The sequence below is a fragment of the Vigna angularis genome, chromosome 8 (assembly GCF_016808095.1).
Source record: "Vigna angularis cultivar LongXiaoDou No.4 chromosome 8, ASM1680809v1, whole genome shotgun sequence".
Lineage (NCBI taxonomy): Eukaryota > Viridiplantae > Streptophyta > Magnoliopsida > Fabales > Fabaceae > Vigna > Vigna angularis.
The window spans coordinates 14648265-14673984 of NC_068977.1; the positions used below are offsets into that span (position 1 = coordinate 14648265).

General features: G+C 35.5%; 1 protein-coding gene and 1 non-coding gene across 2 annotated transcripts; one reads left to right on the forward strand and one right to left on the reverse strand.

Moving 5' to 3' along the window:
- The first annotated feature begins 2158 nt into the window (after positions 1-2158).
- LOC128193729 (uncharacterized) lies at positions 2159-24300 on the forward strand. Its single transcript, XM_052867814.1, has 7 exons — positions 2159-2270; positions 2379-2495; positions 2688-2765; positions 2869-2967; positions 3110-3202; positions 3887-4050; positions 24119-24300. Exons 2-7 carry the CDS (start codon positions 2485-2487, stop codon positions 24298-24300), a joined length of 627 nt encoding a protein of 208 aa, XP_052723774.1. The 5' UTR covers positions 2159-2270; positions 2379-2484.
- LOC128193848 (small nucleolar RNA R71) lies at positions 23979-24085 on the reverse strand. The gene has a single exon (XR_008245157.1). It is a non-coding gene; the product is annotated as a small nucleolar RNA R71 (small nucleolar RNA).
- Positions 24301-25720: the final 1420 nt, after the last annotated feature.

Here is a 25720-nt window from a genome sequence, read left to right on the forward strand (position 1 = left end):
CTTAATTATATATATTTTTTTTGGTTATTGGTCATCCACACAAGATTTTTTCCACAATCTTTTTATGTTTATTTTGCTTAGCAAATGTCAAATATTATAAAATCTTTGTGAATTATAAATTCTTCTTTAATTTAGACAATATGTGTACACTACAAAAACATTCAATTTTACCAGAGGTTTATTTCCGGCGGTTTGGGAAACCTCCGCTAAGTTTTGGCGGTTTCGTGAAACCGCAGTTAAGTTATAAATATTTTTAAAAAAAATCACTTTCGGAGTAAAATATTATTTTGGTTAACCTAATCTGCCTTCCTTAGCGCGTTTTTATTTTCCTTCACTGCCGTTTTGAGTTCATCTCTTCATCTCCACTTCAACTCTTCATTTCCACTTCGACTCTTCATCTTTGTCGGCCACCATCTCCTTCACGCCGTCATTCACTGCGCCACCTTCATTAGATCTCCATCTTCTTCACCTTCCAGCCACCACCTCGCGCCTGTATCGATCACCGTGAGTCATCAGAATCAACAACAACGTCATTTTTGTTCCCTCATTGAATCAAAACGCAAAGCCCTAAATCACCACCACAGTCTACGAATAGATCAACCACAAATCACAAATCAGCACCTGCAAACAACCAAAAATTGCAATCCGCTACCACGAGCAACATTGCGCCACCCAAACTGTGAAAACATAGTTCCGTCTTGAAGAAAAGAGGTTGAAAGGGTTTTCTTTTTCTTTTTTAAGGGTTTTTGTGACTCACCATTTCTTGCTTCACTCAAAGTTTTTCATGGTTCTACTAACGAGTTTCATGACTTACCTTTTATTGCATATACACAAAATGAAAATTTAAGCTCTAGTTTGAAAAGGGAAAGTCCGGCTGCGGCTGCATCAAGCTTTGTTTAAAAGCTTAAGGCTTCAAATTTCCCAGCTTCACTTTTAAGAATTGCTTCGTGGAAGGTCTATTCTAGATATAACTACTTGTCTCTAGAATTTTGGGAAACTATTATTTTCATTGAGTTTTAAATAACTCAAGGATGTCTCTCTTTGTGGCAGTATAAATTAAAACATGAGGGTGATTTAGTGGCAAAATGTTACTTCGTTAAACGAAATCTAGTTTGGGAAGTTCTTGAAGGCAAACTAAAGAGAAAAATGGAAATCCAGTGGTCAGATATCATGTCACTTAAGGAAAATTGTCTTGATATGGGACCTAGCTCGTTGACTGTAGCTGTAATTTGTTCACATACCTCTCTGTATACTTACTTTGAGTGTTCTTTTACAATGCAATAATACAAACACGTATGTTGTGGCTGAATGTTCAGTTTCATTTTCATTGAACTATTGATGTGTTTGTGTATTGCAACTCGCAAGACAACCTTTTTTCTTCAAGGAGACTAGTCCTCAACCTAGAAAGCATACACTATGGCATGTTTTTATAGTCAAGCATGTTTTTGTTTTGTGTAATTTGAGTAGATAGTGAAGAAGAGGAGGAGGAGGATCTTCCAGTGAAAGGTCAAGATAATGGTAAATTTGTTATGGAAATAATGACTTGTTTTTTCTTATCTGATTATGTGATAATTTCCATCATTGAAAATTGTATATGGATGATGATAGCGAGAGTGATGAGGAAAGTGAAAGTGATGAAGAGATCCCTGTGAAAGGTACATCCCATATATGTGTTTGATTGTTGTACATTGTAAGAATAATGTTAGTTCACTTATTCATTCATTAGTAAGTCAAATACTTGAGTGTGGAATGGCTTCAAAAAGCTTTTTTCTTCTCTATTTACATGATGCATGTTTTATGAATTTGGTATTTGGTTTCAGTGTTAGTTTATAGTTGGTTTTTGTTTAGCTTTGTTTTCTTCTTTTTGTGACAAACCCCGAAAATCAAGAAGGTGATATGAGGAGTTTCAGGATTTTGACGTTGCTACTCGTTCTTTAGAAAAATAAGTTGTTGAATTGTAGACAGAGTTATTGAGAATATAATTACTGTTTTTTTATATTCATGGTTTCATGCATTAGTAGGCCTAACTTTCATGTGATTGTTATCGTTTCTCACTATTTTTTATTGTTATTTGGTCCAGAATATAAATTTTACGTCAGTTGAAATATCACTCACATTTGTATTTTTATGGGCTTTGTCATCTTTTTTCTTTTTGGTTTCAGAAACCTGCTGCCAAGAATGGCTCTGTAACTGCCTCTGCAAAGAAAGGCAAGCCAGCTGCAGCTGCAAGCTCTTCTGATTTATCTGAGGAATCCTCTAACGAGGATGATGTGAGTAACACGTTTCATCATGTCTCAACTGGAGAAAACCAACTCAGTATTTGGGATTTTTGTTTGTTGAAATATTTACGGTTCCTCTTTTTTCCATATTGTTTTAAGGTTCCAAAAACTAAGGCGGTCCCTGCTGCAGCAAAGAATATAACTTCTTCTAACAAGAAAACTCAGCCAAGTGGAAGTTCTGATTCTGATTCTGATAGCAGCTCTGATGAGGACGATGTAAGTTTTATACTCAGTGGGACATCACCAAATTGTTGTATATTTTATCTGGAATTAAAATAAGAAATTATATCAAGTAGATTGTTCAGTGTGTTTTTGTTTGGACAATCTTTATTTCGCCAATATATGTGGGAACATTGTGCAATAATTTTCTGTTTTTTGTCTCGTGGTTTACTTGCTTGATAATATTAGAAAAAGAAAATATCTGCAACTACAAAGCTGCCTGCTTCATCAGACGATGATTCAAGTGAAGACTCTGATGAAGACGATGTAAGTTGTGGGTGATTGGATGCAATTGATAACTGACCTTATTTTACTCTTATAAATTTGTTATTGGGCGTTATGTTCTGTTCTTATAATTGTTAATATACAGGATGTCAAGCCCTCTGCAACTGCTGTGTCAAAGCCTGCTGTGTCAAAGAAGAAAGTTGATAGTTTTGATTCTGATGATAGCACCTCTAATGAAGACAATGTAAATTTACTAATTTTATTTATCTTTTAATAGTGCTTTTTGGTTCATGTTCTGGAAGTCAAATGATTAGTTGTTTGTGATTGTTTTTATCAAGTAAATCAGATATTGAACTTAAACAAACCCAATGTCTCTGTGTTTCCAGAAGAAGGCTGCCAAAAAGGTTTCCAATGCCAAGTCAGTGCCTGTGTCTAAGCAGCCTGTTAAGACCTCAAGTACTAGTGATTCAGATGAAGAGGTATTTTATTTAAATCTTCTCCGTTGGTTTTGGTTTTATAGTTTTTAATTAAATTCATCTTTTCTGATATTTTGGTGATATTTTATTTAACTAAATTCTTATTGCAAGTATTTAGAGCATTATCTTCAACATCTTGGGCTGTGTTCCGAAAATAAATAAAATGAACAAGGACAAAATTTGCATGGCAAAAAGTAGTGGATGGAAGTTGCTTGGGACCTTGTGGCTTAATGAAGTTTGTTCCATTTGGGAATTGATGAAAGGAACCTTGTGATTTTATAGCTGTAGTGATTCAAGTTCGTAAGCTACTATCGGTTAATTACTGTAATTAGACGTTTCTCCTATCTTTTCTATCTTTAATAAAAACAACTTTATTATCTGATTCATTCCCGTATTATTTATATTTTATCAATATATTTTTCCTTTAATTATTTAATATCATCAACTCGTCATATTTTCATTATATATTTTTAACTCTTTAACTACTAATTTAGGATATTAATTGGCAACACAAAAAACAGTAATAAAATATATGAAAAATATTTTTTTAAGAAAACAATATGAAGTGTCAAATTTGTAATTATTTTTCTAATATAATTAATAGGTAGAGACATTGTGATAGCAAGAACATTTTTGTCAGATAAAGGATTCTAGCTTGATATATGGTAAACTTCCCTCCCTTTGCAGGTTATTCTATTCAATGCTTTGTTCAGGTCCTAAACTTGATTCACACCAATTCAAGGATATTCTTGGTGAGACTACAGCTGCTGGTAAGAATATCCCTATCTATTTCTTGTTCAAGTTGTTCCTGCAAATGTCAACCATATTCTTGATCTTAGAAATGCATGTGTGTACTGTACATATAATTTGACACAACTGATATAATTAAATTTACAGTATTTATATCAGTGTTTCATTTGTTGAATATATATATATATATATATATATATATATATATATATATATATATATATATATATATATAGCTATGAAAATATCATTGACGTGATGATAAAAAGGTTATTTATCATTATGTGATATAGCAAAATATAAGATTAGTGTGGGACGCACTCAACACATAGTCACTTCCTCTTAAATCACCTCAGAATTAATGTCTTAAGAAAGCAGGGTAAGAAATAATCTAACAAGATAAAAAATTAAATAGATAAATAAAAAGAAAGGGAATTAAAAATATAAGTTATAATGTGAATTCAGTCTTTGAAATTATAAATAATCTCAAAATTTAATCCAACTCAGAACTGGGATATAATCTGATTATATTATACTGGATAATATACTACTCTTCACTGATAAAAACAGTAGCAATACCCTCTTTACAAATTATATTATATATACATGTTTTTAATTTTAAATTATCAAATACAAATTTGTAAAACTGATTATTATTTTATATTATATAGTAGAAAAGATATAATAAGAAGCAGGTCATCCCCAAATTATTGCTTCTAAATTCTATTGAATAAAATAAAAGAAGTCATTATTACGAAGTTAAAAAATTAATCCATTTCACCTCTGTTCAAAAATAAAATGATTTCTCGATTAATTGAATGTCATACATGAGACTGGAAACTAATTGAAAGATTGAAAAGATACACTGAAGGGTGATGAAGGGGATACATGTGGACCTGAAATGGTGTTTTATATGATCATGTAAACACTAGGAGTATGTTGCACATATGATTTTTTTAATTGTTAAATTTATTTGTATGATTTTTTTATTAAATATATTATCGACTAACTATTATGTTATATTGTATGTATCTGATCAAGGGAGTGGGCCAAACAATGGATGTAATGAAGACAAAAATTAGATATTGTTATTGAATACTTTTATGAGTCATACTTTTAGTATTGAACATCTATATTGAACATAATGAACCTGTTTCTTTTTAATTTTTATGTATGAACAATTAGTTATATGAATGATATTAGGTTGAACAATGTAGTTTATTTTATAAAATATTATTAAATTTTAGTTCATATTAATTTATTGTTTGCTTTGTCAATAAAATCACTTTTATTATAATCTAATTTTATTACAATAAAAAAAATGAACTATACAATTTCCCGGCGGTTTTAAAACCCCGGTAAACTAAACCATAAAAAATAGGGGCGGTTTTGAGATAACCCCAGCTAGTTCCGGCGGTTTTTGAGTAGCCCCGCTATTCCCGGCGGTTTTCATAAAACCCCAACTAATTCCGGCGGTTTCTACAAAACCCATGGAAATTCCGGCGGTTTCTGGAAACCCCCGCTAATACTGGCGATTTTTTCAGAACCGCCGGTACTTGCTTGGTGACGGACGTTTTCCCACCGATTTTTCCAACCGCGGGAAATATGATTTGCAGGGGTTAAAACCGCCGGTAATATTTGAAAAAACCCCGGTAAAAATATAAATTTTTGTAGTGGTAACGGGTACTTAAATTCTATATTGTTCTCTTTACATTAATTTAGTCCAATTTTGAACACTTATTCAGTATATTATTAAATATTGTGGATGATGTTGAATTGTTTCTAAATCAATCAAAACTCTATGATAAGTAAAGTTCTATAAATTGGACACATGCTCTACGCTATTAGTCATTAAGGCTACTCTGATCCTCACTATATGTCACCATAAGCCTACTCTGTTTAGTAAACTAGAATTATCATTTAATATAAAAATCTTATCAATCCTTTGCCTTATTTGTTCTCGGTATTTTTGGCATTTTATTTTTTATCCCGTATTTCTTTTAATTGGAAAGGGGAATGTTTTTGTATATTAAATGATGTTTTGTGTTTAAATGATGCTTAAATAGTCAGGTTTTATTCTTGGATTCGTGAGTTGTAAAAATGTCAAGCTGACTCTTCTCAAGTTAAAACATACTTGAACAAATAATGCTTCATCGTCTGCTGTTAACAGCATTATAATTTATATGTTTAAATGTCTTTTTACATACAAGAAAAGGCATTTCTCACACAATCCTTTACATGCAATTTTGTTCGATCCCTGTTAATACAAACATATATTTTCTTTTATTATCTTTAAATAATTTATAATATATATATATATATATATATATATATATATATATATATATATATATATATATATATATATATATATATATATATATATATATATATATATGAGATTTGCTAACTTGCGTACGTCTCTTTTTTTAGTTGGTACATTTTAACAATGTGTACCGAATTTTAATAGACAAAAATACTTTCATATATTATAGATTCTAAGTTTTAAAGTCAATGGTATTTGAATAATTTTCATTCTCAAAATTAAAAAACAAAACAAGAAACCCCCAAACACTTACTCACCTCCCTCATTCTTCTTTCATCTCTCTCACTCCAACATTTTCTCTGTCACCCTATGGTAGTCTCACCTGAAAAAATAAAAAACACTCGATGTTAAACAATTTCTTACAAAAATTGATTTTATAATGAGTTTTCATTTTATAATTTTTGTCTTATCTAATTATATCTAATTTTCACAAGCATAATGACATCCGAAGGAATTGGTAATTCGCTTGGAAAAAAAAATCAGAAACACTCGCTGTTAAACAATTTCTTACAAAAAATGATTTTGTAATGAGTTTTCATTTTATAATCTTTGTCTTATCTAATTTTTACAAGCATAATGACATCCGAAGGAATTGGTAATTAGCTTGGAGGGTTTTTTTTAGAGATGATGATTCAACATCCGCAAATGATGAAATTAGAGAGGTTAGTGAAGATGATGAAATTGAAGAGATCTTGAATGAATCTTTGCCTGAAGGCAAATATGCCAATGACTCAACTCTTTACAAAGGCAAATTGTTTAACCGCGAGTGTTTCTGATTTTTTCAGTTGGGGCTATAATAGAGATGCCGGAGAAAATGTTAGAGTGAGAGAGATGAAAGAGAAAGGGTTGAGAGGAATGAGGGAGGTGAGTAAAGGTTTGGGGGTTTCTTGTTTTTTTTTTAGTTTTGAGAATGAAACTTATTCAAATACCCTTGACCTTAGAGCTTAAAATCCATAATATATGAGAGTATTTTTGTCTACTAAAACTTAGTACACATTGCTAAATTGTACCAACTGAAAAAAGAGCGTACACAAGTTAGCAAACCCCTATATATATATATATATATATATATATATATATATATATATATATATATATATATATATATATATATATATATATATATATATACACACACACACATATGTCTTAAAAGCCTCCTTTGTCTCCATCTGAATAGTGGGATACCGATAGAAGATTTTCCGACGCTCAAAATAGTATTTGGTCAGAGATTCTGATCAAATTTGAATTAATGAAAAAAAAAGTCAAATAACAATTAAAATAATATTTATAGGCATACCTCGTTAACCATGGGCCCATTTGAATGGGCCACAATTATGGGCTCATTGGACTAGAGGCCTAATGGCAAACTTACCTATGAGACACTAGACTTGTTTTTGACTAAGTTATCCAACACGAGAATTTTCTTGACAGGCACAAGGAGATACCGGCAGGCGGTACCCTGGCTTAATGACCAATGTTGTTATTCAGGTAGGTGCAGTATTTGGTTTAGGAAACATAGTACCCGATTTTTTGTGTCTAACTAGCTGATCTATTCATAGAGCATCTAGTAGTCGTCTTATTGGCTATGAGCTACCCAACACTAGGAATTTGGTAAACAGTACCACTTTACTTTCAATAACTCAATCAAAGATTATAATTAGTAGGACCGAAGGGTCTTGTGCCACATATGGTACCTTCAGTCGTGGTACCTTCAATACCTTGAAGAAGAATTCCCCTCATCCTTATGTTGCATAAAAGGTCTAACCTGACCAGCACGAATCAACTCTTCTACTTTATCTCGTAGTTTAACACATTTATCGGTGGTACGATTGTGGTTGTGATGAAACTTGCAATACTTGGTCATGTGTGCATTGGGTGGATGCTGAGATTTTCTTAGCTAGGGGGTAAGGTCTGCCTGTAGTGCTTCCTCCAAAATCTAGGACCTTGGGGCGTTGAGTGGGGTATACTACGAGAACTTTGTCGACCTGTGCTCCTTGGGTAGGGATACCTCCTAGTCATTCCCCTTCTTTTTGATAGGTTATACGGTAGCTTGCATGCTTGTCGTCCTTTCCCTTTTTCGATAATGCTTGACCGCCTCCAGACGCATATACTTTGTTTGCCTAAGCCTCATCTCTTACATGCTAGTCGAGGCTTCATGCATAAGTGATTTTCATTTTTAGAAGCTTGGGACGTGAACATTAGGTTTCTCTGGTTTTAGGTTTGATTTTCGTTTTCCATCTCTGTATGAACACATTCTATTTGAATTCCATTTTAGTTTCATTTAGATATTGTGTGTTTTTCTTCTCCTGTACCTTTTTAATGTGATTTTCCAATTCGTTTACAATTTTGTTTTCTATAGTCTTCACTTCATTTTCATTTCTGATTGCAATTTCAAATTGTATTTCGTTTTCTAGTTGAATATCAATTCTAGTTCGAATTTCGTTTTATGTTTGAATTCGTTTAGGGTTTTATTTTCTATTGGACTTTGCTTTCTTTTGTTGTTGCTACTGCATTGTGTTTTTCGTTTTGTAAATAATGACAGCTTAATTTTCTCGGTTGGTGATTAGTGAGGCTGCATTGTTTCCATGAGATTACTGCACTGTATTTGTTATTCTGCTATGGTTGCCTTACATAATGTTAATCTGTTATGTGATTTTCAAATTACGTACATGTTCAGTTTCCTAATTTGTGTGCGTAGAATTGGTTAATCATGTTCAATTGTTTTTGCTTAATTCGCATTTTTAAAAACGGGATTAACCTTTGCTTAGTTGGTTAATTTGCGTTGGATTAGGGTTGAGAGGAGCGGGTTATTATTTCTAATTAAGGATTGGAAACAATTGCAATCGAACTAATGCCAAGCTCTATGTGTTTAATCTACGTTAGTTGTTTAGTTGATTTCCATTCACAAATCTGTTCAAAACCCCCATTGAACTACATGTTTGAGGTATTGCCTGAACCAGATTTGGTCCTTGAGAGACAACGTAGGGATCACTCTGCATTATACTGCACTTCCATTGCATATTAATTTGATTCGGGTACGACCTTAATTAATAAGTCATCAATGAACGATCATGGCTTCAAGGTCATGACCATATAAGTGAGCACGACCTATGGATTCTAATTTTTTCATGTTTAAAACCACCTTGCTGAATTAATCGATAAAGGCTTGGATGAACTTGTCACCCTCCTACCAGATGTTCAAGAGGGTGAATGAGGTAAGGTGATGCAGGCAGCTGGTTGCAATCTGTGCGGTGAAAGCATGGGTTAAGGTATCAAAGCAATCTATGGATTAGGGTGGGAAATTGGTCCACCACTCTAGGGTTGCTTCCTTTAGGGTGGTAGGGAAAGCCTTGCACATATTAGCATCACAAATGAAATATAGGCTGACCTGCATCATGTCACTAAGATATATTCCCTTGTTCTCCAAGCTTAGCCAAAAGGTTGACCCCTTGGTCAACACACCCATTTTGGGCATCCAATCATAGTCAATTATGGGCCTTGGCCCTTTGTTGACTTCTTTGGTCAAAATCCTATTCTACTTGGCCCAAAATACAAGGCCCAATTGAAATCCTACACTACTAGGCCCATAATACAAAACCCAAATAAAATCTAGACTACTTGACCCAAAATACAAGATCCAAAATTAATCTTACTCTACTAAATCTTCATTATGGCTTAAGATGGCCCAAGAGAAAGAGTCTAGGCCCATCTTTAATATATGTCTCTGTTGATGGATCGACAAGTGTACCGAATCGCACAAGTAATATAAAATGGTAAGACCAAGTATCGTATCCCAAGAGACTCACGACACTAAACAGTTATGTGATTACTCAAATAATTAAGACTCTAAAGAACATATTTTTGGGGTTTTTGAATGCAAATGCAATAAAATAAACATGAATGCAATTTAATCAATTGAGGCTAAACACAAGAATGAATGGATGAAGTTGATAATATGAGATGAAGATGTTGTTGGGGTTTAGATTTCACCTAATTTACTCTCATGTATATAAAAATTTTTCTTCTTTCATTAATGTCAACGTCACTCACTAAATTACTTAAACCCAATCCCTCGGCGAAATAAGCATGTCCTTAATCACCAGTTCATGCAATTCCTAGCATTCTTAGTAATTAAATGTGAAGATCAAGAGCTTTAAGACGACCAAGACTCATACCCTCATCCCTGAGAAATATTACTCTTGGAAGTAATTCAACAAGAACCTGAATTGTAAGGAACCTCCCAGCACTCATGCAATTCATAAATCATGCTAATGAATGAGTTAAGCAAAGCAAGCGTTGTAACATATGAATCACTCTAACAATTAATGAAAAAAACATATATTATTAAGAATCTATTCAAATACATGAGATTTCACAAGGTTACATCATCCCCCAACAACAAATAGAATTACAATGGAATGAAAGAATGAAAGAGATAGAAAAACCCTAGAAAGAGAAGAGGAGAGCTGTCACCATCCCCAAATCTACCCCCAAGGGGTGAAAAGTGTGTTTTTGTGCTCAAGCCATCAAAGATACAAAACCTAGAGTGTCAGGATCCTTTAAATAGAGTCGGAAAAGAGTAGAAACAGGGCCCGGTCTAAAAGATTCGAAACAAAGCAAAAACTAGGCCTAATCCACGACACACGACGCTCGGGCGTCCCTGGAAGGGCGCCCAGGCGTGCTGCGACACTTGCTGGCGCTCAAGCCCCCTCTGAGGGGCGCCCAAGCCTCGCAGACTACATTGTGGTTGACTTTTCTACACTCTAGTTGACTCTTCTGCATTCTGGTTGACTTTTTTGCACTTTGGTTGACTTTTTTGCATTCCAACTCTTTGGTACTTTAACTCTTCCTTCAAATCATTCCAATAGCCTACAAAATCAAGGGAATTTAGTGATAAAATCATCAAGTATAACCTCAACTCTCTTATTCACAAAACTAAAGCAAAAACATGAGTTAAAGCAAGCTTCTAAGTCAAAAAGGTTGCATTTAGTATCAAAATTACATCACAAATAACAATATTTTCAACCGTTATCAGTCTCCAAATCTTCATGAATGTGCTAGGTCAGGACAAGGGGTATGCCATCATCTCCTCCCTCTTGAAAAGGATTTTCCCTCAAATCTTCAACATGGGCTAAAGACAACTTCCTTTTCTTCATAATCTTCAATTCTTCCTTATTTTTCCACCAGGGTCAAATACCCATTTTATAACACAAGTTAGAAGAAGTTTTATAATAGTGAGTATGTGAAGGATATAGCTCCCAATAAGGATACACCTTAAATCAAATGAATGATTAAAGTCTTGGAAAGTAGGAGCATTTTTCTTGAAAATTTTATTTCCCACACAAGGATGCTTTAGGTCTTTTCTTGACATGCTTCTAGTGGAAGATGACAAGGACTCCTTTACACTTTTACACAAGCTTTTGGCCCTTAACATCATAATTTTCTTGTTGGGGCATTCTTGAGACTTGTGCATCAGGCATTGATATTTAGAACAAATGGTGTTTTTTATTTTCTTTTTACCTTCTTTTTCTCTTTCTTTTTCTATTTTCTTTCTCAATTGTACTTGATCCTCTTCCACTTGAGAAGGTGTGAGAGGATGAAGTACAAACTTCTTTTTATTGTGAGTGATGGTTATCTCATTGGTGTGGCCATTATGTAAATATTTTCTATCAAAAAGCCAAGGCCCACCCAACAAAATGTGACAAGCATCCATAGGTACTATGTCACAAAGCTTGATCATTACTTGTTGATTAACTTTCATTTCCTTGTCCTTATTGATCCGTTGAAGTTTATAAGATTGAGGATGAGGAAATGTAGTTAATCCAAGCTTGCTAACCAACCTAGTGCTACAACAATTTGAACATGAGCCACTATCCACAACAAGGGAACATGTTTTGTCTAAGATTTTACATCTAGTGTGGAAGATGTTATCTTTTTGTGTATGCTCTTGTGAACTAGGTTGATTATGGAGAATGCTTCTTATCATAATAAGTTCTCCCTCACAAAGATGGGCATCCTCACTTGCGTCTTCTTCTTGTTTCTTTGCACCACTTCTCTCACTCTCACTCTCACTTTCCTTATCTTGGCTATTATATACATCAATACCCCTTAAGATCATGGTCTTTTAGGTGGGGCATTGTGATGCAATGTGACTTCTACCAAGACACTTAAAACACTTAATTTCACTAGTGTGAGTGTGAGATGATGTTCCCACCCTTGGTCTCTCTTTCTCTTTTTCTTCTCTCTTCTCCCTCCCTAGATTGCTAGAGGGTTCTTCTTCTACCACTTGCTTACCCTCCTTCTTGTAGTCTTTCTTAACACTAGAGTTAGAGTGGAAAACTTTCAAACATTTTCTTAAGAGTTGTTGCTCTACCTTTATGAAAATTTGTACCAAGTCATTTAAGTCTTGGTAGGGCAACAATTCTACTCTATCCCTAATCTCAAGATTAAGACCACTTAGAAACCTAGAGATGATGATATATTCTTCCTCCCTAATTCTCACCCTCAACATGTTGATAACGATTGAAAATACCGTTATCTGTGATGTAATTTTGATACTAAATGCATCATGTTTGACTTAGAAATTTGCTTTAACTCATGTTTTTGCTTTAGTTTTGTGAATAAGAGAGTTGGGGTTATACTTGATGATTTTATCACTAAATTCCCTTTATTTTGTAGGCTATTGGAATGATTTGAAAGAAGAATTAAAGTACCAAAGAGTTGAAATGCAGAAAAGTCAACTAGAATGCAGAAAAGTCAACCAGTCACCCATAGCGCAGAAAAAGGGCGCTGAGCGCCAATTTCTTCTGTCTCACGCCTGAGCGCCACCGCTGAGCGTCAGTTTAGTGCCGCAACTACCGCTTGGCGCCCTTTTTGGGGCGCTGAGCGTCGACGAAGTGGGCTTGGACCCGTTTTTTGTTATTTAGTGGGCTTGAACCTGTTTTCTGTTATTTTTCTAGTCTATTTAAGGAGTTGGACGTCCTATGGAATGTATCTCTTGATGGAATAACCACATAAACACACATTTTGCTCCTTTGGAGGCACATTTGGGAATACGGGAGTCTCCTCTTCAGTTTCTAGGGTTTTTCTATCTCTTCCATTCCATTGTTCATCTAGTTTCTCCGTGATTATGGTGAACTAAACTTTATTTGTTGTTGGGGAAGATGTAACCTCTAAACTCTCATGTATTGAATTGATTTATATTATAAATGCTTTACTCCATTAATTGTTAGTGTTTTTCCTCTACGCTCTATGCATGCTTTGTTTAACTCATTCAATTGCATGATTATTGATTTTGTCAATATGGACACATATAGGAAAATCTAAAACTGGGGAAATTCTCCCAAAAGCAATATTACCTAGACATAGGGATAGGAGGGTTGGTTTCCTTTAAGCTTCTGAGCGAATGTAATGCATAATTAATTATTGGGGATATAAGACATTGTGAACTAGTAATTAAGAGTAGGCTTTCTTCACTAAGACATTGAGTTTAAGGTAATTTAGAAAGTGGCATTAACATTTAATGAAGAAGAAGAACTCTTATATGCATCAGAGTGGATAGGTGAAATCTAAACCCCAACAACATATTCATCTCATATTATCAACATCATCCACTCACTTTTGTGTTTATCCTCAATTGATGAAATTGCATTCATGTTTATTTTTCTACACTTTGCATTCAAAACCCCCAAAATATTGTTTTTAGTCTTAATTGGTTAAGCAAAAGCACAACTATTTAGTGTCGTGAGTCTCTTGGGAAACCATACTTGGTCTTACCATTTATTATTACTTGATACGATTCGGTGCACTTGCCAGAGTGTTAACAAGTTTTTTGGCGCCGTTGTCGGGGACTCTTGGTTTAAACTATTCTATTTGTGTGATTGTTAACTGATTAGACTTTATCTTTAATTTTTTTTATCTTTTTATCTTTTCATCTTTTTATCTTTTCATTTTTTCATCTTTTCATCTTTTTATATTTTCATTTTTTATCTTTTCATCTTTTCATCTTTTTATCTTTTCATCTTTTCATCTTTTTATCTTTTCATCTTTTCATCTTTTCATCTTTTCTTCTTTTTTTCTTTTTATCTTTTTATCTTTTTCTTTCTATCTTTTAGTGTTAATTGGGTGCTGTAGTGTAGTGTTCTTTAGTGTTTACAGGATAAAATTTGAAAATCTGTACTAGGAGCAAAAGAGAAGAAGGTTGAAGAAGGTCGCAGGACGCGCTTGGGCGCCCCATTAAGGGCGTTGAGCACCAGACTTCAAGTGCAATTAGAAACATGTTCACCAAGACTCTGTGCATGAAGTGATTAAAGATATCAAAGAGAATGGAGTTATTGAGATTGAGACTCCTTATTCAAGGATGGTAAAGATGGTGAACAGGAAGATGCTACAGATAAGTTGGTGTGATGAAAGCAAAAGGAACACCAACATAATGGATGCAGATTGTGCTTAATGGTGTCAGGCTCGTGACGTTAAATAAGCGCTTATTGGAAGGCAACCCAATTTCTGACTTTTTCTTTTAATTTTGATTTTGCTTTACAGATGACAGCATCTACTTATGGATGCTATGTGATTAAGCGTCTACTGATGGATGCTACTGATGGCATCTACTGATGGATGCCGATGAAGATGAGAAAGATCAACATCTACTGATGGATGCTGATGAGAATGATTTGCATCTATTGATGGATGCCCTGTGATTAGACATCTACCGATGGATGTTACTAAAAGCATCTACTGATGGATGCTATGATGATGAAGATTAAGATGACAATGTCTACTGATGGATGCTGTTATAACAGAGGTTGATGATGAGTGATGGCATCTACTGATGGATGTTATGAGATCAGGATTTGTTTTACTTTATTTTTATGCTTGTTTGAACTTTGTTTATTTTGTTTTTTTATTTTTAATTGAGTCATGTACTTGGTCGAATGAATAGTTGCTGCAATGGTTTGGTGATAAATTGTTTTGTGATGAGTAATATTTTTGTGTTTGCTCTATTATTCTATGATGCATGTTGAGATAATGATTGTTTAGTTCTTAAGCATAGATGGTGGTTATCCATAATTATTTGAAACAAATGTATGATTTCAATTGTGATTAATATCCTGGGCAGGATGTTTATCAAATTGTGGAACTTGAGTTAACCCGTGAGATGTTGGACTCCAAAGTTTTTGTTGATTGAATGCTATTGCTTTGGAAGCATGATTGATTTTGCCTAAATTTTTCTGTTGAATCATTTGCTTGCTTGTTACACATGATCGAGGCCATTTGTTCTTTTCCCATATAAGCCAATGCCAAAATGCAGAAAAGTCAACTAGAATGCAGAAAAGTAAACCAGAATGCAGAAAAGTAAACCAGAATGCAGAAGAGTAAACTAGAGTGCAGAAAAGTCAACCAGAAAGCAGAAAAGTCAACCAGTCAACTGGAGTGCAGAAAAAGGGCGCTGAGCGTAGAAAAAGGGCACTGAGCGCCAATTTCTTATGTCTCACGCCTGAGGGCCACTAATACTGGTTGAAAATACTATTATCTGTGAGGTAATTTTAATACTAAATGCACCATTTTCTGCTTAGAAACTTGCTTGAAATCATGTTTTTCTGTTAAGTTGTGTGAATAAGAGAGTCGAGGTTGAATTTGATGATTTTATGACTAATTCCCTTTGTTTTGATAGAAAATGAGTTAATATGGAAAGTAAGGATAAAGTGCTAAGGAGATAGAACTCAGAAAGGTCCAAAAAAAGCACCAGAAGGAAATAAGCTTGAGGGTTGGGTGCCCCTTTTGAGGCTGAAGCATAGGAAATGTCGCTCACCTCCCGGGCGCCCCTTTTTGGGGGCGCTTGAGCGCCAGATGAAAAAGGCTTGGGCGTACTCTGGAAGATTAAGCGCAGGAAGTGTCGCTCACCGCCCGGACGCCCCTTTTGGGGGCGCTTGAGCGCTGGATTAGAAGGCTTAGACGACCTCTACGAGCTTGAGCGTGGAAGACCACCGCTCGCCGCCCGATTTAGTAGCATGGTTTATGAATTGCATGAGTGCCGAGAGGTTCCTTACAACAAGAACCTGAATTGTAAGGAACCTCCCGGCACTCATGCAATTCATAAATCATGCAACTAAATGAGTTAAATAGAGCAAGCATTAAAACAGATGAATTCCCTAACAATTAATGAATAAAGGATATATGATTAAGAATCAATTCAAATACATGAGAGTTCACAAGGTTATATCATTCCCCAACAACAAATAGAGTTTAGTTCCCCATAGACATGGAGAAACTAGATGTACAATGGAAAAGCATGAGATAGTAAAACCCTAAGAGTAGAAGAGGAAGCTTTCGCCTCCAGATCCGCCTTCAAAGAGTAGAAGAGTGTGTTGTTGTGTTGCTCCAGCCAGAGATACCAAACCTAGAGCACCAAGATCCTTTAAATAGAGTCAGAAAAGAGTAGAAATAGGGCCCAGTCCAAAAGAGTCGAAACAAAGCAAAATCTAGGCCTAATCCACGACGCACGACGCCCGGGCACCCCTTTTTGGGCGCCCGGGCGGTGGGCGTCGATTTCTGGCGCCCAAGCTTCGCGGTTGACTTTTCTAGTTGACTTTTCTGCACTCTGGTTGACTTTTCTGTCATTGGGCGACCTAAAATTCAGAAAAACATCCTGCTGAGTATCTCAATCAAGTTTTACCTCAAGCACTTGTTTCATACTTTGTGAGCTATCACCTGTATATCAACACATCATGCATCATCTCAACATCAATCCCCACACTAGAATATCACAAAGCAATACTTATCACAAAACAATCACAATTGAATCAAAGCAGTGAAGTTCATTCAAGCAAAGTACAATAAATAAAATAAAAAATAAAACAAAAACAAAATACAATTAATCACAACAAGAAAACAAAAATAGAAAAATAAAATAAAATAAAAGTTTGTAAAACACTCGGTTGCCTCCAAGCAAGCGCTTCTTTAACGTCACTAGCTTCAACCAATCTTCATCATCATAGCATCCATCAGTAGATACTATCAGTAACATCCATTAGTAGATGTCTAGTCACCGTCCTCTTCCATCGCAACATCCATTAGTAGATGCTATTATTCATCATGCTCATCATAGCAACATTCATCAGTAGATGTTGTAGAAGCATCCATCAGTAGATGTTGTCATTACTACCATCAGAAGCAGCATATAACCTAAAAGAAACTCAAACACACAAAAACAAAATCAAATCCAAACCACAACTAAAAAAAAGAAAAAAGAAAATAAAAAATTAAATAAAACAAAATAAAAAATTCAGAGACTGGGTTGCCTCCCAGCAAGCGCTTCTTTAACGTCACTAGCTTGACACCATTAAGCTCAATCTGGATCACCCAATTCTAACTTTAATCTTGGTGTTCTCCTTTCTGTCTCCACACCAACTTATCTTCAGCAGCCTTTGTAGGCTTGACTTCAAGACCACCAATCTTTTCAAGTACAGATAAGGGCATCAAGTTGATACTGGACCCTAAATCAATTAAGGCTTTCCCTCTTTCATGACTCCCAATAGTGCAGGGGATATTGAAACTTCCCAAATCTTTAGCTTTTGGAGGAAATGCCTTCTGCAAGATCACACTGCAATTTCTTTGTACCTCAATTGTTTCCTCCTCTGGACTTTTTCTCTTTTTATTGAATTTCTTCAGGAAGTTAACATAACTAGGGACCTGTTGCAATGTCCTAGTCACAGGAATTGTAATCTCCACTTCCTCGAAGATTTCCATGGATTGCTTAAACTATCTTTCCTCCTCCCTAGAATAATTCTTTGGGTAGGGAAGAGGTTTTTCATATAATTCTTTCTTTTCTTCCTTATCCTCTTCCTTTCTTTTTTTTCTTTTCTTCTCTCTCACTCTGTTCTTTTTCTTTCTCTATATCTGTCTCTTTTTCACTCAAACTTTCTTTTTCTTTTCTCTCTATTTTTCTCTCATCTTCTTCCTCTCTTTTTCTCTTTTCTTTTACCTCACTTTCTTCTTTTTCTTTCTTTTCCTCTAGATCTTTCTCTTTTTCACTCACACTTTCTTCTTCTTTTCTCTCATCTAAAAACTTGCTACTCTCAATGATAACGGCGTTGCACTCCTCTTTAGGGCTAACTTCCATATTGCCCCCAAGATCGTCTAGCTTCTGAATTATGTGATCAAGCTGGCTCCCTATCCTTGTGAATGCTGCTTGATTTCTTTTATGATGAGAATCAGACATCTGCATTATCTGTTGAAGTGTGTCATCCATCTTAGCCCATCTTTCTGATACAGAGGGTTGTTGCTGCCATTATTGTTGTGGTTCTCTATAAAATTGTCCGGCAACATACCCAAATTGACTTTGATCCATGCTTGAGTTAGGTTCCCACCAATGGTTGAAATGGCTTTGGTGGAATTGAGTGCCCATATAATTAATTTCTCCTCTTAATTGCATCCTGCAGACATTAGACACAAAACCCTAGAAAATATTGTTAGCACAAAAATAAAAATAAAAATAAAAGATATGAAAATAAAATAAAATAAAATAAAATAAAATAAAGTAAAATAGAATAAAGCCAAAATTAATTAAGAATCACACAATTAGAATAGTTTAAACCGTGAGTTCCCGACAATGGCGCCAAACACTTGTTAACAATATTTTTGATCTCTAGAAACGAAATCAAAAACTTGTTGATGGATCGGCAAGTGTACCGAATCACACAAGTAATATAAAATGTTAAGACCAAGTATCATATCCCAAGGGACTCTCGGCACTAAACAGTTGTGTGATACTCAATTAATTAAGACTTAAATAAAATGAGATTGTTGGTTTCAAATGCAAAGATATAAAATTAAATATGAATGCAAATTGATCAATAGTAGAGTAACACAAAGATGAACAAAGGTTGTTTAATATGAGATGAATATGTTGTTGGGGTTAGATTTCACCAAGTTCCCTCTCATGTATATAAGAATTCCTCTTTATGCATTAATGTTAACGTCACTCACTAAAGTACTTAGAACCCAATCCCTTGGCGCAATAAGCCTTTCTTAATTCCTAGTTCGTGCAATTCCTAGCGTTCCTAGAAAATAATTCTGAAGATCAAGAGCTTAAGACGACCAAGTACTCGTACCCTCATCCGTGAGAAATATTACCCTTGAGAGAATTCAACAAGAACCTGAATTGTAAGGAACCTCCCGACACTCATGCAATTCATAAATCATGCAACTAAATGAGTTAAATAGAGCAATCATTAAAACAAATGAATTCCCTTACAATTAATGAATAAAGGATATATGATTAACAATCAATTCAAATACATGAGATTTCACAAGGTTACATCATTCCCCAACAACAAATAGAGTTTAGTTCCCCATAGAGATGGAGAAACTAGATGTACAATGGAAAAAACATGAGATAGTAAAACCCTAAGAGTAGAAGAGGAAGCTTCCGCCTCCAGATCCGCCTTCAGAGAGTAGAAGAGTGTGTTGTTGTGTTGCTTCAGCCAGAGATACCAAACCTAGAACACCGGGATCCTTTAAATAGAGTCGAAAAAGAGTAGAAATAGGGCCTAGTCCAAAAGAGTCGAAACAGAGCTAAAACTGGGCCTAATCCACAACACACGACGCCCGGGCGCCCCTTTTTGGGCGCCCGGGCGATGGGCATCGATTTCTGGCGCCCAAGCCTCCACTGGGCGCCCAAGCTTCGCGGTTGAGTTTTCTGGTCTCTGGTTGACTTTTCTGCATTCCAACTATTTGGTACTTTAACTCTTCCTTCAAATCATTCAAATAGGCTACAAAATCAAGGGAATTTGGTGATAAAATCATCAAGTATAACCTCAACTCTCTTATTCACAAAACTAAAGCAAAAACATGAGTCAAAGCAAGTTTCTAAGTCAAAAAGGGTGCATTTAGTCAGAAAGGCTGCATTTTAAACAGTTATCAGGAGTTTTAGGTTTTGTTTTCTTGAACTCTTCATGTATTGAATCTTGTCTTTAATTCCAATGCCATTTTCGTTTTATGTGTGTGTTTCAACTTACTTCAGCTCTTTCAATTTCGTCTGCAAGTTTAATATTGTGTTTTTCAATTTCAGTTCAATTTCATTCCAGACGCTTCGTATGTTTCGTTTTCTAGTTTCACTTTTCTAATTTTGATGCATTTCCGAATCTGTTTATGAACTCCGTTTTCTGCAATTTTGTTCCAGCTTTGAGTATTTGTTTTATTAGGCTTCCATTTTCGTTTCTACATTGACTGCTATACCGTTCGGTCTCTAACTTTACTGTTAGAACTATTCGACTTGTTCTTGTTCATTTTACTAACGTGTTGTAGTTTCTGCATTCTTATTAGCATTCTGTTTGTGTAATACCGTTCGGTCTATAACATGCTTCACTGTTAGAGACCGTTCAACTTGTTCTTCTTCGTTCTTCTGTTTGTGTAATACCGTTCGGTCATATTCTGTACTAACTCGTGCAATTTTCCATTCGCTTGTTTGTCTTCATAATGTTCCACTTTTACTTACTTGTACCGTTCGACATCTTAATCTTCCTTCATTTCTCCTCTTCTCACATTTCTCCTCTTCATTGACTGCTATACCGTTCGACCTGGCTAATAACACCGTTCGACTTCACTTTAGGATCGTTCGACTTTAATGTTTTCCACATTTACTTCAATGTTTTCAATTCTGTTTGGTTGTGCTAATTTCATTTTAATGTTAGCTTAAGTGTGCTTGGTTGGTCATTAACAAAATTGCTTCATTTTCCTTGAGATTGTTGGTCGTTCATGGTGATCTCGCTCTTTTAACCTTGCTCCATATTTAATTATGTTCTATGCTTGCAATTGGATACACACTTAGTTGCCTAATTGTATTTAATATTTGCTTAGTTGATTAAGCCACATTTGCTTAATTTATGGTAGCGTGGAAATGATTAAATGGGAGCATTGCGTTTGCTTAATTCGCTTTTATGAAACCATGATTGGTCTTCGCTTAGTCGGTTAATTCATGTTAGATTAGGGGTTAGAGCAGTGAGTAATTGTGTTGGAAGTGTGATTTTGCTGCTTTGATTTGGCTCAACATTCAATCTGTTTTGTGCTTGCGATTAGGTATACGCTTAGTTTCCTAATTGGTGTTTAATCTTTGCTTAGCTAATTGCACTGTATGGTGCAGAATTGATTGAACTTGTGCATTGCATTCGCTTAGTTTGCAACTACGAAAATATGGTTAGTCTTTGCTTAGTTTCTTAACTTGTGTTAGATTAGGAGTTAGTCAAAGCTACCTCCCAAGGTGTTTCTCTCCTTTCTTTTTGGATACCACTCTAGACTTCAAGCTCCCTTTCGGTCTCCACCACCTAGAAGGCTACCTCTAAGATATTGGATCACCTCACAAAGGGAATCTACACCACACAAAGTAACCAAAACCGAAATTGTGCAAGTAGAAACAAGGAATAAAAGCAATAAAAAGGTCCAAAAACAAGAAAGGCTTTGCAAAAGGAATTTAATTATGAAAAAACTAAGAAATCCAAGAAGACAAGCAAGAAATTAAAGGTTAAGAAAGAAAGTTTAGCACTCAAAAGAAATCACAATCAAAGGTGCTAAAATAGATTCATAAAACAAAAATTACTAGAAGAAAAGTGGGTGGGTCTTGTCTTTTGGCAACTTTGAGCAAATGGGGCACTAACGCCACTCTTTTAACATCATAGCCAAGATTTTTATCCACTGGAAAGTGAAGATAAAAACCCAAAACAGTGAGCAAAACACGTTCCAAAACGGATTCCACAAAAGCAATGGTAGTGGTCTAAGCACACAATATTTTTCAGCAGTTTTCTAGGCTCTCTTTAGTACTCTTTTGAGGCCTTTTGCTTAAAAGCTTTTAGCACTTCTTTTTCCACTCTTTTAAGGTGCAAAATAATACCACCACACACTTGGAATAGAGGTGATTTATGGGTTTTAAAAGCCACAAAGACAAGAAAAACAAAATAGAAGAGAATCCTACTAGAATCAAAATGGAGTTGAAAACAAGAAACGACAATAGGGAAATTTCTTTTTAAGAGCTTGCCAATGATCTAATGGCAAGTATGAACCCAAAAAATCAAAGATAAGACCCTCAAATGGTTTTATATGGTGCAGTTTTGCAAACTAAGTTATATATATTTTTTGATAAATTTTCAAAGGTTAAACTTGGAAATAAACATGACTCAAACATGTAAAGGACTAAACATGACTCTAGACAACATGGATGGAATCAAAAATCAAAATGACACAAATAAGCATATAAGACCAAACAAAACAGAAATGAATGACTCAAAAAGAAAAACCACAAAATAATAGACAAAACTACCAAAATAGAACTTGAAAAATGCTAATGAGAACATGTTGGCAACTTTGACCTTTGTTGAGGGTTTTACTCATAACTTTCTCCACAGAACTCCAAATGACATGATTTTTTTTTGTTTGAAACTACACTCAAAAGGATTTCATTTGAGTATTTTTACGTATTTCTTGGACAATTGGACTAGATGCAGTTTAAGTTTCAAAATTGTCACAATTTATTCCTATAAAAAAATGATAGATGAAAAAAAAAACACAACAAGATAAGTAAGGAAAGCATTAAAAAACAAGGAAATAACAAAGGATCAAAACCTAGAAACTTAACTCTTTGAAGAACAAGGGCTCTTGATACCAAATGATGGAATGCTCTAGCTAGGACAAGCCAAATCTAGAAGCAACCAAGCCAACAAGAATTAGATGCTCAAGGTTTTAGTTGATGCGGAATGGTGGTGGTATAAGGTGGAGGTTGTCACGATTTTAGGTGTTTGAATGGTGAGGGAAGATGTGTTTAAGGGTTCTCTAATAGAGGTTGGGCCAACTCTTGGAGGAAGGTGGCTAGAGGAGGCCACTTGGGTTGCTTTAGCCTAGAGTGACCTTAAAAGAGTAGTATGGCACAAAAATGGCAACATAACTTTACTCTAAATCAAAGGTGATTACATGATGGAGAGAACCTCTATTTATAGGCTAAGGTGTCTCAAAACGGGTTGAAACTTTAACCTAAAAGATCCACCTTGGTTGTCTTGGAGAGCAAGGGGAAATCCTCTCCAATAGGAGGGAGACAAGTGGCAAAAATCCTCTCAAATGAAAGAGTGACAAGTGGCCACTACCTATGGAAAAACTCTTCATTCCTAGAGTGACACATGGCCACTAACGAGGAGGAAAACTCTCTAATGGGAAGCTTCCACATCTCTAGGTAGAAATTATTCTCCCTTGTTCTCCAAGCTTAGCCAAAATGTTGCCTCTTGGTCAACACACTCATTTTGGACATCCAAGCATAGTCAACTTTGGGCCTTGGCCCTTTGTTGACTTGTTTGGTCAAAATCCTATTCTACTTGGCCCAAAATACAAGGCCCAATTGAAATCCTACACTACTAGGCCCATAATACAAAGCCCAAATAAAATCTAGACTACTTAGCCTTTAATACAAAGCCCAAAAAAAATCTAGACTACTTGACCCAAAATACAAGGCCCAAAATTATTCTTACTCTACTAAATCTTCATTATGGCTTAAGATGGCCCAAGAGGAAGATTCTAGGCCTATCTCCCATAGATGTCTCCAATTCTTCATGAATATGCTAGGTCATGGCAAGGGATATGCCATCAGCCTAAGTCCATCACTAGTTGGGATCATCTTCATATATGGTTTTTGAAGAAATTCTTCCCAACATCAAGGCCACGACCATAAGGAAAGACATCTCTGGGATTAGGCAGCTTGGTGGTGAAAGCTTGTACGAGTATTGGGAGAGATTTAAGAAGTTATGTGCAAGCTACCCACACCATCAAGTTTGAGCAACTCCTCCTTGAATACTTTTGTGAAGGTCTGAATAGCATGGAAAGGAGTATGATTGATGTTGTTAGTGGTGGAGCGCTTGGTGACATGACGCCTATTGAGGCTAGGCATTTGATTGAGAAGATGGCTTATAATTCTCAACACTTCATCACAAGTAATGATGTTATTGTCGTTAGGGGAATTCGTGATGTGGCTACTCATTCTTCCTAATTTACAAATAAGAAGCGGAAAAGCAAGCTTGATGCTCTTGTGAGTATGGTGAACCAACTGGCTGGCAATAAAAAACTTGCATCTGTTGCATGTCTATGTGGTATCTATCCTTCTAGTGGTCATTATACATATGTTTGTCCATCTTTGCAGAAACATATTGGCTCTGATGCACCTTAAGCGTATGTTGCAAACATCTATAACAACAGACAACCACAACAGCATCAGCAAAATAATAACTTCTCCAGCAACAGATACAACCCATGGTGGAGGAATCACCGAAATTTGAGATGGTCTAGTGCTCCACAACATCAGTGGCAGCAACCACCACCACCATTACAGAATCAGAATGTTGTAGAACCGTGTAGACCCTATGTACCTCCACCAATCCAGCAATACCAAAAGCAACAATAACAGGAAGATATACCTGCCCAACCAGCTCCTTAACCTTCCACTTCTTTTGAGCCTACAATGGAGGAGTTAGTGAGGCAGATGACAATACAAAATTTGCAGTTTCAATAGGAGACAAGAGCTTCCATTCAGAGTTTAATTAATCAGATTGGGCAGATGGCTACACAGCTCAACCAAGAACAGACTCAAAACTCTGACAAACTACCATCTCAAACTGTGCAAAATCTAAAAAATGTTAAGTGCCATCACCCTAAGAACTGAGAAGCAGATTCATATACCCATAGTGCAACCTCCAGAACCTACATCTACGCCTCATCCTGATAAAAAGGATGATCTTGCTACATCTCAGAGAAAAAAGGAGCACGCAGCTATAAGAAGGAAATTTGATGCAGGTGGACCTTCTTCTTCTTTTGGTTGGACCTTCTTGTTCTTCCACCACTACATCTTCTGACTTGCAATAGTGTCCTATCCCTCCTCCATTCTCTAAAAGTGATTCAAAGAAAAGATATGGAAGAGGAGGATAAAGAGATTTTGGAGACCTAGAGGAAAGTGGAGGTTAACATACCTCTATTGGATACCATCAAGCAGATTTAAGTATGAAAAATTCTTGAAGGAGTTGTGCACTCACAAAAGAAAGATGAAGGGAAATGAAAGAATTAGCATGGGCAGAAATGTATCTGCACTCATAGGTAAATTTGTTCCACCCATTCTTGAAAAATGCAAGGACCCAAGTACATTTTGCATCCCTTGTATCATTGGAAATAGTAAGTTTGAAAAGGTCATGCTTGATCTAGGTGCTTCTATTAATGTTATGCCTCTATCCATTTATAAATCTCTATCTCTTGGTCCTCTGCAACCTACGGGTATGGTCATTCAATTGGCTAATAGAAGTGTGGTCCACCCAACAGGTTACATATATGATGTTTTAGTTCAGGTTATTGAACTAATTTTTCCCTGCAGATATTTATGTTTTGGAAATGGAGGAGGGATTCTCCCATGGATCTGCTCTGAT